General features: G+C 43.5%; 1 protein-coding gene across 4 annotated transcripts in view; it reads right to left on the bottom strand.

Annotated features, from left to right (window-relative positions):
* Positions 1-14: 14 nt before the first annotated feature.
* Positions 15-18,998, bottom strand: part of sec16a (SEC16 homolog A, endoplasmic reticulum export factor) — an 80,553-nt gene continuing 61,569 nt past the window's right edge. For 3 of the 4 annotated variants that reach the window (XM_055875616.1, XM_055875617.1, XM_055875619.1), the window contains 16 exons: positions 13,138-13,249; positions 12,497-12,602; positions 11,952-12,092; positions 11,548-11,661; positions 11,254-11,455; positions 10,634-11,094; positions 10,500-10,547; positions 10,270-10,413; positions 9,678-9,767; positions 9,445-9,501; positions 7,638-7,761; positions 7,012-7,152; positions 6,755-6,840; positions 6,580-6,651; positions 3,117-3,200; positions 15-2,799 (listed from right to left, as the gene is read on the bottom strand). In XM_055875616.1, coding sequence (XP_055731591.1) covers positions 2,728-2,799; positions 3,117-3,200; positions 6,580-6,651; positions 6,755-6,840; positions 7,012-7,152; positions 7,638-7,761; positions 9,445-9,501; positions 9,678-9,767; positions 10,270-10,413; positions 10,500-10,547; positions 10,634-11,094; positions 11,254-11,455; positions 11,548-11,661; positions 11,952-12,092; positions 12,497-12,602; positions 13,138-13,249 — 2,054 coding nt within the window. In that variant the 3' untranslated portion in view covers positions 15-2,727. The remainder of the gene's footprint in view (positions 2,800-3,116; positions 3,201-6,579; positions 6,652-6,754; positions 6,841-7,011; positions 7,153-7,637; positions 7,762-9,444; positions 9,502-9,677; positions 9,768-10,269; positions 10,414-10,499; positions 10,548-10,633; positions 11,095-11,253; positions 11,456-11,547; positions 11,662-11,951; positions 12,093-12,496; positions 12,603-13,137; positions 13,250-18,998) is intronic. The other variant, XM_055875618.1, reaches the window with a different exon arrangement.

The following is an 18,998-nucleotide window of genomic DNA, read 5'->3' as shown; positions in this document are numbered from 1 at the left end:
TTCTTTCAAAGTGCTAAAGAGCGCAAAGATATCTTTATTACCATTTTACAGGGTTGAATTCTAAAACAGGAAAAATCAACAGCTTTTCTCAGACAAAAAGGGGACCTTTGGGAAAAAATAATTGGGTGTTCAACACAGAAACAAAGTCAAGAACACAAAGGGGAAGCAAGGAATTTTGGATAACAAAATTGACAAAAGCAACAGCAAAAAAGAAAAGGAAAATGGCAGTTTTGAGTCAAATTTGCTCTCCTTTCACAGATGTATTTAATGATGGGCTAGTTAATCTGCTGAAGCAGCCGATACAAACGTGAATCCAGGTATTATATCATCTATTAATGACATTTCAAAGCTAAATCAGCGAAAACAATAGTTGCTCTCCACACTTTTGCTCATGACTACAGCTCATAAATACAATCGATCAGATAAATATTTGGATAGATTAATGACATTTCAAAATTGTAGTCAAATGACACCATGACTATTCCCTATAAAGTGCACTACTTTTGACCTGAGCCACTTAGTTGTGCACTATATAGGAAATAGGGTGTCATCTGAGACTTGACCGATATAGTCCTGGGGCCTCATTTATAACTGTTCACACATTTCCGCATGAGACACATTTCAGAAAATTCAGCGGGAGTACAAAAATATTTAGATTCATACATTTGGTGCACACCCTATATATGCATGATTGTTTCCTGTTTATAAATCGGACTGGTTGTAAAACTGCACGCATTAAAACTCTGCTTGGAAAACACCCCAATAACACCCTTTAGTTGCTGTATAATTTTGAATTAGGCCATGGCAGTATCTAAAATGGGCAATTTTGTTCACATTTCTGTGGGCAGAATGTTTTGCAGTTATTCAAACTAAACATGCATGCTGCCTATAGCGAGTGCCTGATGTCTGCAAGGTTGATTGTAGCCCATATTTTGAAAACACTTTAAAAGTAGGCTAAATGCTACAGCCCACACTAAAGTGCAAAATAGAAAATTGTTCAATATTTTGTTTATCAATAGATAGAAACAATGTCGTGCCTTAGTATAGGCTCGGATTAAATTGGCAATGTTGTGCTTCTATCTCACAGCAATACAATAGCTTACCCTTACTCAAATATTTTACATAAACTACTGTGTTGGCAGAATGTTCCAATACAGTTTATGAAAGAGAAAACAAATGGCAAATTGTGGACCTGTCAGCAGAACTTTTAAATTCAATGTTTTGCATCGACTTTTCACCTAAATATGATGGGACTGGCCGTGAATTCTGAAAAATGGTCTAAGGAAGGCTACCAACTTTAAAAAAAAATTACAGTAGCATACATAGGCCTACTTCAATGTAAAAGAAACTGTTCCCCTTTTAAATTTGACTGTAGGCTATATTATTAACCGCACTGCCTATGGGATTGCACAACTTAATACATAGCCTATCTATTTACTAGGCTCCTAGGTCCAATTAAATAAGATGCACATGCTAATTTGATGTATGGCTACTTCGGGAATATGAACCTATTACGGCTAGAAAAGGTGAGAAATTTATTCTGCAACGGTTATGAAAATAGAAAGATTCAAATGTTTATTTTAGATTAAAGAATTTTGCTCTTCTCACTAATGGCAAATGGCTGCATTTGTGTTAATGTTGTCCTGTTTTTAGTTTATTTATGAATAAGCCTTTCATCATATCCCCCATTTGCACAAAATACTTACTTGCCAGCTTGCAATACAATATTTCAGCCACTAGTAGATGTGCTTACGCATGGTCTAAACGGGGAGCTGAGCACATTCTCACATCACGTTACATTTTTATAAATGCCAACTTGATCGTGAAAACTGCCGCATGCACATTTTGGGGTATATTGTATGCACGCACGGTTTATAAATGAGGCCCCTGAATCCCAGCTCACTCCTTGTTCCTCTAAAGGCCTGCTTCTAAACTCAGTTGGGAGAGAGGAAGCCTAGTTGAGACTTAAGACCTTTGTGCATGATAATGAGGTGTTGGTAGGCAGCAACATTTTATAAATATCTAAAGAACATTCCAACACTCAAACTTCTAAACTCCTAGGGTAGCGAGGCGTGACAGTCACTCCTATTGCCTCTGCTGGACCCCACATCACACCTGCGCACATCTGAATGAGGGAGAGTGAACACAGCAGGCATTGCACTACTGATACTCCACACACATCAGCGCTACAGTACCTTCAGTATCTGTACGGGAACACCGAGGAGCCATATACACTAGCATAAACAAGTGAGCTGAGCTCCCGAAGTGCTACGCTCTTTTACACACTAACACACTTACGTAAGGGGCCAAAGACACACGTAATAGATACAAATAGGACCAGAACAGTCCTATGTCTCAGCATGTGTGTAGAGGGAATGTTGTCTAAGAGCTGAACACACTAGCATGTCTGTCTCCACAGTAGGTTGTCACATACAGTATAATCAAGCTAAGTATGTGCATTAAGATCCATTGTACCAACTAACTCAGTTTGGACACATGAAAAAAGCCCTTTATGACAATCTTGCCTGCAAATAATTAACAAATATTCATATATGTTTTTTAATTAGTGAAAGAGTGGTATAGTCGTTTGACGATGATGGTACTGGTGGTAGTGTTCGTCTGGGGTGTAAGGGGGGGTCCATCAGAGGGGGAGTTGAGATGTCTATGCGCTTCCCAGGGGGTGGTTAAACCCATAAAGTCTGTTTTAGGATGAACTAGGCTGGATATCTACTTCAGCACTGGGTATGCCCTCTGACCGCCCAACCTCCCAGACAGAAGCCGTCCCGATGGAGTACTCGCCTGGGGAGAAGGAGAGAGGGATACAAGGGTTGATTTGACAGTGTTAACATAGCTACTGGTGTGTCCTAGCACCTCAATGGTGGAACAAGCCTTACTTATTTTCTTACTAGCACTGATTTCACAGCTTTATTGAGTCAAGTTTTACTTGCAATGACTGATGTGGTTGTACCTTTCGGCTAAATTACCTTAAATGTAAATGGTGTCATCACAACTTCACTTGAGATCCTCGATTTTTTCCCACTGATGTCAACGTACACATTTACATAAGTGTCAAGTCTTATTGGGAACCCTGGCCTAACCGTTTTCAACGAACCTACCTGTGCAAACTGGGCGGGGTTATAGAACGTCACGCCTCCAGAGGGTGGAGCTCCCTGGGGAGGAGGCTGTGGAGTCAGGGGCACCTGGAAGGCATAGATGCAGGAGTTACCATGGTAACCAGGCAGTGAGGCAAGGCAATAATCCCCTTTCCTCCATGGCTACAGAGAGGACAATCTGTGACCACAGGGTCATGTTCATTAGGGCACACAATGGAAAAGTTTTGCAATGAAAAGCGAAAATGAGCATTTTTTGTTGGACAAGTACAGGTAATGTTTGGTACCTAATGAACATGACTCAGCTTTCCTCTTCTGGGTTAATGATCTAACTATGGGAACAGGCCAGGAGAGGAGCAAGTCTCCAGCATGCCTCGAGTTTGTAATCAAAGGTATTTTATCCGTTTTTGTATTATCGTATTTGTGATATGCACTGAACAAAAATATAAACGTAACATTTTCAAAGATGTACTGAGCTACACTTCATATAAGGAAATCAGTCAATTGTAATACATAAATTAGGCCCTAATTTATGGATTTCACATGACTGGGAACACAGATATGCATCTGTTGGTCACAGATACCTTTAAAAAAAAGTAGGGGCGTGGCTCAGATAAAGTCAGTATCTGGGGTGACCACCATTTGCCTCGTGCAGCGCAGCACATCTCCTTCGCGTAGAGTTGATCAGGCTGCTGATTGTGGCCTGTGGAATGTTTTCGCACTCTCCAATGGCTGTGTGAAGTTGCTGCATATTGGCGGAGGCTGGAAAACACTGTCGTATGTGTCAATCTAGAGCATCCCAAACATGCTCAATTTGTGACATGTCTGGTGTTTACGTAGGCCACGGAAGAACGGACATTTTTCAGCTTCCAGGTATTTTGTACAGATCCTTGCGACATGGGGCCGTGCATTATCATGCTGAAATATGAGGTGATTGCGGCAGATGAATGGCACAACAATGGGCCTCAGGATCTTATCACGGTATCTCTGCGTTCAAAATTAGCATCGATAAAATGCAATTGTGTTCGTTGTCTGTTGCTTATGCCTGCCCTTACCAAAACCTCACCATGGGGCCCTCTGTTCACAACGTTGACATCAGCAAACCGCTCGCCCACAAGACGCCATACGCCGTCTGCCATCTGCCCAGTACAGTTGAAACTGGTATTCATCTATGAAGAGCACATGTCTCCAGCTTGCCAGTGGCTATTGAAGGTGACCATTTGCCCTCTGAAGTCAGTTACAATGCAGAACTGCAGTCAGGTTAAGACCCTGGTGAGGACGACGAGCACGCAGATGAGCTTCCCTGAGAGGGTTTCTGACAGTTTGTGCTGAAATTCTTCGGTTGTGCAAACCCACAGTTTTATCAGCTGTCCGAGTGGCTGGTCTCAGACGATCGTGAAGAAGCCGGAGGTGGAAGTCCTGGGCTGGCGCGGTTACACGTGGTCTGCAGTTGTGAGGCCGGTTGGACGTACTACCAAATTCTCTAAAACGACATTGAGGCGGCATATGGTAGAGAAATTAACATTCAATTATCTGGCAACAGCTCTGGTGGGCATTCCTGCAGTCAGCATGCCAATTGCACGCTCCCTTTGCTGTGTGACAAAACTGCACATTTTAAAGTGGCCTTTTATTGTCCCCAGCACAAGGTGCACCTGTGTAATTATCATGCTGTTTAATCAGCTTCTTGATAACCCACACCTGTTAGGTGGATGGATTATCTTGGCAAACGAGAAATGCTCACTAACAGGGATGTGCACACCTTTTGAGAGAAATAAGCTTTTTGTGCATATGGAACATTTCTGGGATCCTTCAGCTCATAAAACCAACACTTTACATGTTGCGTTTATATTTTTGTTCAGTGTAGTATCTTAACATTTCAAAATTGAGTCAGAGACACCATCAGAACAGCTCTAATTGGCCGCATTCTCCTCCAATCTGAGGGATGTTGAGGGATACCTCCAATCGGTTGAGAGAGTTCAGTGTGTCAAATCGGAGGGCATGTTGTCCGGACCTCTGTCAGTCTCTATGGGGATACCACAGGGTTCAATTCTCGAGCCGTCTCTTTTCTCTGTATATATCAATGATGTCGCTCTTGCTGCGGGCGATTCCCTGATCCACCTCCACGCAGATAAACACCATTCTATATACTTCTGACCCTTCCTTGGACACTGTGCTAACTAACCGCCAAACGAGCTTCAATGCCATAAAACACTCCTAACATGGCCTCCAACTGCTCTTAAACGCTAGTAAAACCAAATGCATGCTTTTCAACCGTTCGCTGCCCGCACCCGCCCGACTAGCATCATCACCCTGGACGGTTCTGACCTAGAATATGTGGACAACTATAAATACCTAGGTGTCTGGCTAGACTGTAAACTCTCCTTCCAGACTCATATTAAACATGTCCAATCCAAAATCAAATCTAGAATCGGCTTTCTATTTCGCAACAAAGTCTCCTTCACTCACGCCGCCAAACTTACCCTAGTAAAACTGACTATCCTGCCGATCCTCGACTTCGGCGATGTCACCACAAAATAGCTTCCAATACACTACTCAGTAAACTGGATGCAGTCTATCACAGTGCCATTCGGTTTGTTACCAAATTACCTTATACCACCCACCTGTATGCTCTAGTCGGCTGGCCCTCGCTACATATTCGTCGCCAGACCCACTGGCTCCAGGTCATCTATAAGTCTATGCTAGGTAAAGCTCCACCTTATCTCAGTTCCTTGGTCACAATAACAACACCCACCCGTAGCACATGTTCCACATGTTCCACATGTTCCAGCACTGATCATCCACAAAGCCAACACCTCATTTGGCCGCCTTTCCTTCCAGTTCTCTGCTGCCAGTGACTGGAACGAATGATAAAAATCACTGAAGCTGGCGACTTATTTCCCTCACCAACTTTAAACATCAGCTATCTGAGCAGCTAACCGATCGCTGTACATAGTCCCTCTGTAAATAGCACACCCAATCTACCTAACCCATCCCCATACTGTTTTTATTTACTTTTCTGCTCTTTTGCACACCAGTATCTCTTGCACATCATCATCTGCTCATTTCACTCCAGTGTTAATCTGCTAAATTGTAATTCTTCACTACTATGGCCTATTTATTGCCTACCTCATGCCTTTTGCACACACTGTATATAGACTTTCTTTTTTTTCCCATTGACTTGTTTGTGTTATTGGCTTGTTTATTGTTTACTCCATGTGTAACTCTGTGTTGTCTGTGTGTCACACTGCTTTGCTTTATCTTGGCCAGGTCGCAGTTGTAAATGAGAACTCGTTCTCAACTAGCCTACCTGGTTAAATAAAGGTGAAGTAAAACATTTGAAAATGTGAGTCTTTTACATGTCGTCCTGCCCAGGTGTTTGGTCATTTGTTTCAATGGGGGGGGCATGAGGGTTTATGATAGAGTAGCAGGGGTGTACTACAGTCCTCTAGGAGGATCGAGGTGCTTCTACCTCTCCTGGCGGGGACCCAGCGGCAATAGGAGGCCCCACTGGACTGGGCGGTAACAATGTTGGGTTGAACATCTGGACAGATCAAACATCTTAATTCAGTCTAATCTGATGGTCAGTTGGTGTGAAATCTAGTATATACACAACTATAACCATCACTGGGAGTGTAATACGGTACCTGTGGCACAGCACTGGGGTTAGGGTCGCTCTGTTCCTGGTTCCCTCCTGTCTCTGGGACGTTACCCTCCATGGGCTGCTGTTCCTCTGGAGCCAGACAGGAGAGAACACATTAGAATACAAATACAGTACACTCACACACCGGTATCAAAACAAACACGCAAACAAACTAATATTCCCAACCCAGTCACACTCATAAAGACCTATGATGACCATCGCTAGAGTACATTGATATATTTATTCAAAAGGTTAGCATACCTGCTCCGGGCACAAACAGGTTGGCTGGCATGGGCATGGGAGCCAACGGGGCAAAGAAGTCTGACGGGGCAGGTGCCGATCCACCGGGCTTGGCACGGGGTCCACCTGGGTTCAGGACATCCACGTAGCGGCTCTTTGTACCTGGGATGGGTGAGAACATACTTTTTTTGATCTGCTAAAAAAAATCCCCCAGAAAATCGGACGTGCCAAAATGACACGCACTATTAGTGTGGTTCCTAGAGGTTTGTAGCGGTTTCAAGTGCAATGTGACATGTCTCATTATTTTCCTTCACATTCCCGAAAGCCAGGAACATGCACCTGCCTCTATTTCCCTCTACAATGCTCACAATTCATGCAGGACTTGCTAGAACTGGGAGTGTGACAAACACACCTGGCTAATTCAAAGCATACTCCCTTCAGACAATATCCTGGTTGCCAAGTGTGAGCAGGGAGTGATGCGCTCCCATAGTAGTCAATGAAACCTGATACACTGGTCATCTGAGCAGCGGCACAAGTGAAATGTAGCCGTAAGAGTTTTGCAGCACTGCATTGAATCTAAAACCTGTATCAGCTAAAAACCCACAATGAGGGGCTGCTTACGTTATGCCAACACGTGTAAATCTCACCTGCTCTCCTGGAGAACATGTTGACAGGCGGCCCACCAGTAGGGGGACCTCCAGGACCCCCTTGTCCCGGTATGGGTCCCAGCATCTTAGGGAAGCCCGAGGGAGGAGGAGGAGGGGGCTTGTACTGGTTACACAGACAAAAACACACATCAATACTTTATTATTAGGATCAAAGATATCTCTGTGTTAGTATGATAAACCAAAATACTGTATAAATACAGATGGTCATACACGTGCTAGGACACTGATATAAACCTCTTATTATGAGGACTAGGAATGCACATTTTGGGAAATGTTGCTGCCGACTAACCGACCCTCATTAAACGGTCAACAAACGGTTACATTTTTCCCAAACAGTGATTTGATGTGATCAACGGGAAATACTACGCATGCAAGGAACGGACGTTTTTCATTAAGAGCATAATGGAAGCATGCAACAATAGCACGCCTATCGTCTTCCAGTCAAAAGGCTATATAGCCTATTATTCAACATGCAACTCCTATAATGAAGCAGCTAATAAAACATAATTTCAAACATTTACCAAAATGCAATTTGTGGGAAAACACTGTTCTAAACAGAGCACCTAATGCCAGCGGTTCCGTATGTGACAGAGATGAAAACACTGTTCTAAACAGAGCACCTAATGCCAGCGGTTCCGTATGTGACAGAGATGACAACACTGTTCTAAACAGAGCACCTAATGCCAGCGGTTCCGTATGTGACAGAGATGACAACACTGTTCTAAACAGAGCACCTAATGCCAGCGGTTCCGTATGTGACAGAGATGAAAACACTGTTCTAAACAGAGCACCTAATGCGAGCGGTTCCGTATGTGACAGAGATGAAAACACTGTTCTAAACAGAGCACCTAATGCGAGCGGTTCCGTATGTGACAGAGATGACAACACTGTTCTAAACAGAGCACCTAATGCGAGCGGTTCCGTATGTGACAGAGATGACAACACTGTTCTAAACAGAGCACCTAATGCGAGCGGTTCCGTATGTGACAGAGATGAAAACACTGTTCTAAACAGAGCACCTAATGCGAGCGGTTCCGTATGTGACAGAGATGACAACACTGTTCTAAACAGAGCACCTAATGCGAGCGGTTCCGTATGTGACAGAGATGACAACACTGTTCTAAACAGAGCACCTAATGCCAGCGGTTCCGTATGTGACAGAGATGAAAATCTGTTAGAAACTTAGAAAGAGCGGGAATCTAAAGATGCAATAACTAGGTCGAGTTGCTAATATGACCAGGATTGTGCCATTGGCATGTAGAAGTCTTTATAACTTTTTGATGGATGGATTTTGGCTAGGCTACTTTGAAGCAAGGTAAGACATACTTCATTATTTGAAGTGAAGTAAAATAGGTTGCAAACAATTATACTGCCTCACACTCACATTGCAAAGTTTAACATGTGATTGCATTTCAAATTGTTATTTGTTGCGCAGTGGCTGGGCTTATAAAAGCATACATTTCACTCCAGTACCAGCTTTTTGAGGAGCTGCTGTTGCGCTGTCTGACAGGAGATAGGCTCTTCTGCTCTTCAAACTAGGCTCTGTAGCTGTCCGCGTATGATAAATAAGATACATGAAGACTAACAGAAAATACACGCTGCAATTTAAACCACTAAATTATGCATATTAACCTATAGACCGATAAGCATGACCGGTCAAATTAAGTTTCGCCAGCTACCGATGAACAGATAACCGTTAACATCCCTAATGAGGACTAATAAAAACAACAATACATATAGACATGCTAATCATAATGGCTGGAACGCACGCACACAAAAAACTAACCTCCTCCTCTGGCTCATCCAAGTTGACCCATTTCTGTTTCTTCTCGTCCCAGACAATCTGACAGAACAGACCAGTCAACTGAAACCACTCATCAGCTCCAATACACACACACATACATACTGACCACACTGCCATGTATAAACTGTGAGCTTTTACAGACAGGACTCAGTATAGTAAGGAAGAGTATGTACAAAAATGACTGGAAAACAAGGAGTGTTGAAGAGTTGACTTACAGATTTGTTCTTGTCATCCGGAAGGTGGGCTTCATTCTTCCCCTTCCTATAGAGCCAGTTGAGCCAACCGCCACCGCCACCCCCTCCTCCCTGAGAGAGAGAAAAATAAAATCAGAAATGGTTACAGAAATAAAGAGCATTTATATATATGTGTGTGCGTGTAAGAGTTGCTGATCTTGCTGATATCAATAATTACTATAATTAGCCTTTATAAAAAAACAAAAAGAGCTATTCTGGGCGATTGCTAACGGGACAATTGATAGCTACAAAATTCAAAGTAGTAGTAGTTTTAAGTAAGTAAGTAGCCTTGCACGAGACTTGGCTTATACCAGCCGGAACGACACAGACTCCTGCCCTATCTCGTGATTCTGTAGCGCGAGGCAGCTTGATGTACAAGTACACCCCCTGGACAGGACGCTAGTCTAACACAGGGCCTTACCCACAATCCATCTCCTTAATGCTGAACTCACAACATTCCAATCTCAGGATGGCCACTAACCACAAGGCCATTGGGGTAATAATAAAAAGTAACTGTGGCGTGTGTGGGATTGCGTGTGAAAGGGACACAATACGTAGTGTGTGTCCGCATAACCTTTTTAGGTGAGTCCTTCTTGGCCTGCTCAGGGATGGAGGGTGGAGGAGGAGAGGACTGCTTGGCTGCCGAGTTGCTCCTCTCTCGTCCTCCGGAGTGTGTGGAAGATTCCGACATGGTGCGGGAGCGGCGACCTGGAGGCTGCTGCAGACAAAACAGAGCCAGTCAGACAAACACACACACTGCCAATGGTAACAGTGACCTGACACACACGCATGCACACACCCTACCATTTGCATTGAGGACTGTGAAGTAGTCCTGGATCTTCTTCCTGGGCCCTGTGCAAACAAGACAAGAGTTAGTGACATCAGCATATCTCCTCAAACTATTCAAACAAGGCTGAATGCACGTAACACACACACACCATGTGAGCCATTTGGTCATAGAAGTCCATCTGAGGCGTGAAGGTGTTCCTCTGTGGCGAGGTGGACATGGGAGGAGGCTGTAGTTCCGGTGGACCCGTCAGCGGATAATCGTCAGAGGGCATCTTTTGTGGCTGCTGCATTTGTGGGGGCATCATCTGTTGCTGATGCTGTGGTGGGGGCATCATCTGTTGCTGATGCTGTGGTGGGGGCATCATCTGTTGCTGATGCTGTGGTGGCGCCATCTGCTGGTGCTGGGCTCCAGGAAACATGTCATTTTTGTCCGGTTGGGGCTGCTGGGGTTGGTAAGGTTGTACAAAGCCAGAGCCTTGGGGAGGGAACCCTGATAAAGGGATCTGGCCAGGTGGTCCAGGGAGACTGGGGGGTACTGGGTAAAACTGGACCCCCTCGTTGGGGTGTGGTGGCTGGGAGACCATTCCGTCCTGGAGGATAGTTGGGGGAGCTAGATGGGAGGTGAAAGTTTCTGTGTTTAGTGGTGGCTGGTTAGATTTGTGAATTGCTTTGGGAAAGTGGTCATTGCATTGATTAGGAGTCAACAAGATCTAAAACATACATGAACAAACACACACCTATCGTGTTACAAGGTGGGCTTGTTGCTCACCTGGAGGCATCAGCTGCACCCCTTGCTGAGGCGGTCCGGGCATGAGTGATGTCATCAGAGGGTTGTCAGAGGTGTGGCCAACCATGTCCAGAGGCTGGGCATATGGCTCAGGCGGGCTGGTCTGGTCTAACTCAGAATTGGGGGTGCTGCAGTCATACTGCTGAGGAGTATCCCTGTCTGCATTGTATGCAATCACTCCAGTCTATGGGGGAAACAAGAACAGCCCAGTCAGTTACAGACACACCTACAGCAACATGAATAGGCTTCTCATACACATTAATAAAACACACACACCCTCATCTGCCCATCCAGCTGTCTCAGATCAATCAGCCACTCTGGCTCGTTGAAAAGTTCCTGATCTGCCTTCTCCTTCAGTTGTGGATCGAAGAATCGCATCTTCTCAGACATCTATAATTAACAGCAGACCAGACATTCAAAATTCTCACACATAGTAACAATCAACACCTAAGAGATAGGTGTGTGTGAGAGTGAGTGAGTGAGTGTGAGAGAGTGTGAGAGAGACTCTGCGTGTATGAATGAGGGTGTTTGTGTGTGTGTGTGTGCGCGCGCGCGCGCGCGCGCGCTTGTATTTGTGTGCAAGTATGAGTGAGTAAGTACATGTGTGTTGACATTGCGCTTGTGTGCGTGTTTTGAGAGCGATTGTATGTGGGTGTGTGTGCGCGCACGTGTGCGTCTACCTGTATCAGCTGACTGGTGAACACAGGAGAGTGGTAGGACGGCTGCATGAGCACGCTCCTGGAGATAACCTCACAGTAATGGAAGGCCTGAGCACACAGGCCGGCCTCGGCCAGGCGACACGCATAGATCAGCTTGAACACCTAGAGGGAGACAGGAGGAAGAAAGGGCAAGAAAGGGCAAAGGTCATGATAGCTGATTTCATCGCAGAGGCCGGGCACATTCACTTTACATTAGGAGTGAAGAGGAAATTCAGCATCTCTTGGAGGGTGGTGGAAGTTGATCAAAATGCTTCTTTAATGATAAAACCAATGTGTTTCAGCCCTTCACATCAGGGTTTTACTTAAGTTCAGAGAACAGGGATCAGACGGCACTACTCATAGAAATAGAATGACTAGAAGACATTTCTATGCAGCTACTGCCATGCTATACAGCATCTCTAGATGACCATTCAGTCCATTTCTGTAAGATCAAAGGGGGAAAGCTTCAGGAGGTATGTCTATGGTGTGTGCTCAAGTTCAGATGTTTGATATGTGTGTGTACTCACCTGGAAGTTGGGCAGGGAGCAGGGCTGGGAGCCCAGAGACTGGGCATACTCATAGGCCTCCGTCCTCTGGATCGCTTCGTTAGACGCAAACTGGAAGAACGACAGACTAGCAAGAAAGAGGTCATTAAAGCCTTTGTATGCCATATGCATGAAAGTTCATATTTCTATGTAAGATTATATGCCTGTGAGTTTGTTCCACAGTGTGGCAGCGAAAGCAGAGCAGAGGTGTGTGTGTGAGAGAGAGTGAGAAAACTGACTGTCCGTGTCCAAATATCCATACCTGCATTCTAAATAATAGGCATTTTGGGTATGTGAGAAAAGATTGTTTTACATTGTGAAATTTCAAAAAATGTGTATGTGTTAAATGCCAGGATGTCATACTCATTTCAGCTATTCATCTAGTAGAATTCGCTGTACACCATTGAGGAAGAGAATAGTCTTTCGAGCCTCAAATGTGTTTGACAACAGCTGATAATCAGCTGAGGGGACGCGCTATTCCCAAATTAACGAATGGCGGGAATTAACGCAATATGTAGTATGTAGTCTGATTACTACACAGTAAGCAGTTTAAGTAGTAGGCAAGACATTTCCACAACGGCCAACAAGTGAGGAAGGGACAGAGAGAGCAGCAGATGTCTAACCTGTGGTTTGAGCCGATTAGAACCATCTTGGTGCTCTTTTTGGTGAACACCCCCAAACCAACCTGGGCCATCAGGTAACAGAAGTGGGCCGCATCGGTTAGCCCCTTGGAAGCTGTAACACACGTCAATGGACTGTTGAAAAGAGCCTGACTCTACCTCAAATTCAACTCAATTTATGAATAACGCAGAACTATGTTCTGACTGTTTTCGGTCAGGATTGCAGCAGGTAGTTATATTGCATTTATTATCATAATATATAGTTTGTCATCAACATCATAACCATTAGTGATGGGTGGGGTAAAAAAACGATAGTTACAAATCGCAATATTACTTTGACCAATATCATATAGATACTTTGACTCCAAGTATTGATTTGTAAAAAAGGTAGCGTTAGCTAGCGCGGATGTACCTGCGTCAATATGCTGGTATTTTTCATCCTATAGCTTGTTTTCAGCACTTTTTATTTTCGTGACTTATCAAAACTTGTTTATTATGGCTCTTGTCTCTGTAGCAGACATATAGTGAGCAAAATGTTTGGAACATCAAATCACAAAATCAAATGGCAACAATGGAGGCTCCTCAGAAGAGGAAGGAGAGGACCATCCTACTCAGTGAATTTAAGATAAATAAAAAGTGAAACATTAAAAGTTATTAAATTCACTACACTACCAAAAGTACCAAAAGACAGCTGCTCATCGAACATCTCATTCAAAAAAATCACGGTGTCGGTCGCTCATTTGCTGCTATAACAGCCTCCCACTCTTTTGTGAAGGCTTTCCACTAGATGTTAGAACATTGCTGCGGGGACTTGCTTCCATTCAGCTACAAGATCATTAGTGAGGTCGGGCACTGATGTTGGCCGATTAGGCCTGGCTTGCAGTCAGCGTTCCAAATCATACCAAAGGTGTTCGATGGGGTTAGACATCGCTTTGTGCACAGGGGCATTATCATGATGAAACAGGAAGGGGCCTTCCCCAAACTGTTGCCACGAAGTCCAGAATATCATTGTATGCTGTAGTGTTAGGATTTCCCTTCACTGGAACTAAAGGGCCTAGCCCGAACCATAAAAAACAGCCCCAGAACATGATTCCTCCTCCTTTACAGTTGGCACTACGTTTTGGGCAGGTAGTGTTCTCCTAGCATCCACAAAACCCAGATTCGTCTGTCAGACTGCCAGATGAAGTGTGATTCCTCACTCCCGAGAACGCATTTCCACTGCTCAAGTGCCCAATGACGGCGAGCTTTACACCACTCCAGCAGACGCTTGGCATTGCACGTAGCGATCTTATGCTTGTGTGCGGCTGCTCGGCCATGTAAACCCATTGTTTGAAGCTCCCGACGAACAGTTCTTGTGCTGACGTTGCTTCCAGAGACAGTTTGGAACTCGGTTGTGAATGTTGCAAAAGAGGACAGGCGATCTTTACGCGTTATGCGCTTCAGCACTCGGCGGTCCCGGTCTTTGAGCTTGTCTGGCCTACCACTTCGCGGCTGAGCTGTTGTTGCTCCTAGACATTTCCACCTCACAATAACAGCACTTACGGTTGACCGGAGCAGCTCTAGCAGGGCAGACATTTGACGAACTGACTTGTTGGAAAGGTGGCATCCTATGGTGGTACCACATTGAAAGTCACTTCAGTAAAGCCATTCTACTGCCAATGTTTGTCTATGGAGATTGCATGGCGGTGTACTCGATTTTCTAAAATAGCCGAATCCACTAATTCGTCCACATACTTTTGTATATATTAGTGTATATTCACGTCACCAAATAACTGATTAAAACACACTGTTTTTGCAATGAAGGTCTACAGTAGCCTCAACAGCACCCTCTATGGTAGCACCATGGTGTAGCCATAGAATAGCTATTTTCAGTTCTCTGGGTACATTGATATCAATACAAAACCTAGGAGGCTCATGGTTCTCACCCCCTTCCATAGATACACAGAAATTATGACGTCTTCTGGAGCATTTCATCCCCATACAGTTTATTGCAACACGTAGACATTTGTTTCATGTTTAATAGGCATACGATATATTTTCATTTAGCCAACCATTTATTAGCCTGCTATGAGTGGACACAATGTTTATAGTGCACATGAATGTTAGCAAGACTCATGAGGTAGAAGTTCTGTTCATTTGATTCAATGTATGGTTTCCTTTGTTCATATTTCCTGTGTTATGTCAGAGTTCCTCTTGTCTGTGTCCTACAGTGCATTCGGAAAGTATTCAGATGCTTTCACTTTTTCCAGTATTATTCTAAAATGTATTAAATCATTTTTTCCCTTCAATCTACACACAATACCCCATAACGACAGAGCAAAAACAGTTATTTTTTTTTTTTTGCTAATTGAAATATCATATTTACATATGTATTCAGCTCTTTTACTCAGTACTTTGTTGAAGCATTTTTTGCAGTCATTACAGCCTTGAGTCTTCTTGGGTATGACGCTACAAGCTTGGCATACCTGTATTTGGGGAGTTTCTCCCCAAATGACAAGTAATTTTGACAAGTAATTTTTCCAACAATTGTTTACAGACAGATTATTTCACTTATAATTCACTGTATCGCAATTCCAGTGGGTGGATCAGAAGTTTACATACACTAAGTTGACTGTGCCTTTAAACAGCTTGGAAAATTCCAGAAAATGATGTAATGGCTTTAGAAGCTTCTGATAGGCTAATTGACATCGTTTGAGTCAATTGGAGATGTACCTGTGGATGTATTTCAAGGCCTACCTTCAAACTCAGTGCTTCCTTGCTTGACATCATGGGAAAATCAAAAGAAATCAGCCAAGACCTCAGAAAAATAATTGTAGACCTCCACAAGTCTGATTCAGGCAATTTTCAAACACCTGAAGGTACCACGTTCATCTGCACAAACAATAGTATGCAAGTATAAACACCATGGGACCACCCAGCCGTCATACCGCTCAGGAAGGAGATGCGTTCTGTCTCCTAGAGATTAACGTACTGTGGAGCGAAAAGTGCAAATCAATCCCAGAACAGCTAAGGACCTTGTGAATATGCTGGAGGAAACAGGTACAAAAGTATCTATATCCACAGTAAAACGAGTCCTATATAGCGACATAACCTGAAAGGCCGCTCAGCAAGGAAGAAGCCACTGCTTCAAAACCGCCACAAAAAAGCCAGACTACGGTTTGCAACTGCACATGGGGACAGATTGTACTTTTTGGAGAAATATCCTCTGGCCTGATGAAACAAAAATAGAACTGTTTCGCCATCATGACCATCATTATGTTTTGAGGAAAAAGGGGGATGCTTGCAAGCCGAAGAACATCATCCCAACCGTGAAGCACGGGGGTGGCAGCATCATGTTGTGGTGGGGGGGTGGGGGGGGGGTGCTTTGCTGCAGGAGGGACTGGTACACTTCACAAAATAGATGGCATCATGAGGAAAGAAAATTATGTAGATATATTGAAGCAACATCAAGACATCAGTCAGGGAGTTAAAGCTTGGCCACAAATGGGTCTTCCAAATGGACAATGACCCCAAGCATACTTCCAAAGTTGTGGCAAAATGGCTTAAGGATAACAAAGTCAAGGTATTGGAGTGGCCATCACAAAGCCCTGACCTCAAGCCTACAGCAAAATGTTGGGCAGAACTGAGAAAACGTGTGCGAGCAAGGAGGCCTACAAACCTGACTCAGTTACACCAGCCCTGTCAGGAGGAATAGGCCAAAATTCACCAAACTTGTGGGAAGCTTGTGGAAGGCTACCCGAAACATTTGACCCAAGTTAAACAATTTAAAGGCAATGCTACCAAATACTAATTGAGTGTATGTAAACTTCTGACCCACTGGGAATGTGATGAAAGAAATAAAAGCTGAAATAAATCATTCTCTCTACTATTATTCTGACATTTCACATTCTTAAAATAAAGTGGTGGTCCTAACTAACCTAAGACAGGGAATTTTTACTAGGATTAGATGTCAGGAATTGTGAAAAACTGAGTTTAAATGTATTTGGCTCAGGTGTATGTAAACTTCCGACTTCAACTGTGTTTTTTAAATTTATTTAACTAGGCAAGTCAGTTAAGAACACATTTTCATTTACAATGACAGCCTACTGGGGGAACAGTGAGTTAACTGCTTTGTTCAGGGGCAGAACGACATATTTTTACTTTTCAGCTCAGCGATTCGATCCAGCAACCTTTCGTTTACTGGCCTGCCGCCCCAAAATAAGGTATCCGTTTTTTATTTTTAATACATTTGCAAAAATGTCTAAAAAACTGTTTTGCTTTGTCATTATGGGGTATTGTGTGTAGATTGATGAGGGAAAACATTTAATACATTTTAGAGTAAGGCTGTAACGTAACAAAATGTTGAAAAAGTGAAGGGGCCTGAAAAATTTCCGAATGCACTGTATGTTTCTATAATTTTTGTTGTGCGTAATAGGAGGACGTGCTACCCAGTGCGCATAGAAATAGGCTTCGTGGCCTACACTCCACACTATAATAGAAAAGTATTGTTCCATGTATGCATGGTGTTGAAATATCAATAATCATCATCACGTCTGATTAAGACGAATGTACCAATGTAACAATGGATGTCGAAACTGCCTTTTACATTGTAGAACCAGTTTATTGGTTGCAATTGCCAAATTGGGTAATTGTATGGTCCTGGGGTCCAAGTGCTTATGTTATTGTAGGCCTACCTCTTTGAGCTCCTGTTAGACAGATTCGATTTGGTTTCTCAAGGGGAGTCTGTACATTCTAGCCCTCTACCGGTGTCCATTCAGATAGGATAGGTTAAGCCTGATACAGAGGCTATTTATTTTGGGCTATTGCCCGTGTATATTTGGTAAATCTACTTGTATATTTTGTATGGTTTGGTGCTTTCACCATTGGATCACCAATACTACATGTCAACCTGCCTTACCTTCTGCTGATTTCAGGCCATTACGACTGCTACAAGGTCCCCATTTTACAATTACATAGGTTAATCAAAATGTGTTGTAGACAAAATAATGAAAATGGCTGTCTGGTAGCCTCAATAAATAGACAAAGATTTATAGTTGAACAAGCATGTATAGATTAGTTTTTTAGACTCAACTTGAAAACTTGACTCAACTTGATTGGCTCTTAGAATGGGTGACTTGGACTTGACTCCAGTCTTGACCTGTTCTACTTGGGACTCGACTTGAGACTCGGACCTTGTGACTTGAGTCTTGCTTGTGACTCAAATAATAGTGAGTGACTTGGTCCCACCTCTTTCTGCCGGTGTAACTGCTAGCTGTACAGTGTACTGCGTGATAGTAAACCCACAATCCAATCGGTGTACAAATGCGTTAGTTCCAGTTTGTTGACTATAACGTTGAAATGGTGACAGTATAGGCTGTGTAGCGGTTAGCGGCTATGGTTTGAAGAGGTTTTTGTGCCTGATCACAAACAGCTGTTTTGTTGTGCACTGAAGTCCACAAGCGAAGGGAAAAGTTGAGGAGGAAAGCCCATAGATGCAAGGAATTATACACTAGCAAAGTGGTAATGCTGTGGCTGCAATGAAAGTGAACTGTGTGTGCGGATGATCAGCGGTGTATTAATTTAGCCGATTCTGTTGCAAAACGTTTTGCAAACGGAAGCAAACGGAATGAAACGGGGAGAGATCTACTTGAATTTGTCCAATAGAAACTATCGTTTTAGTTGGAAAACTGAGTGTTTTTGCAACTGTTTGGACTAATGATTACACCCTAGGTCACCTAGATGCAGGCAAGAGTGTGCAAGGCGATATTGAATGTGTCACTGTCTGTCACCTTGATTAGTTCAATGTCTCTCAAATCAAATATTTTTTGTCACATGCACAGAATACAACAGTGAAATGCTTAATTACAAGCCCTTAACCAACAATG

The sequence above is a fragment of the Salvelinus fontinalis genome, chromosome 21 (assembly GCF_029448725.1).
Source record: "Salvelinus fontinalis isolate EN_2023a chromosome 21, ASM2944872v1, whole genome shotgun sequence".
Lineage (NCBI taxonomy): Eukaryota > Metazoa > Chordata > Actinopteri > Salmoniformes > Salmonidae > Salvelinus > Salvelinus fontinalis.
Note: the sequence above shows the minus strand (reverse complement) of the source record. Positions and strands in the feature narration are given on the sequence as shown.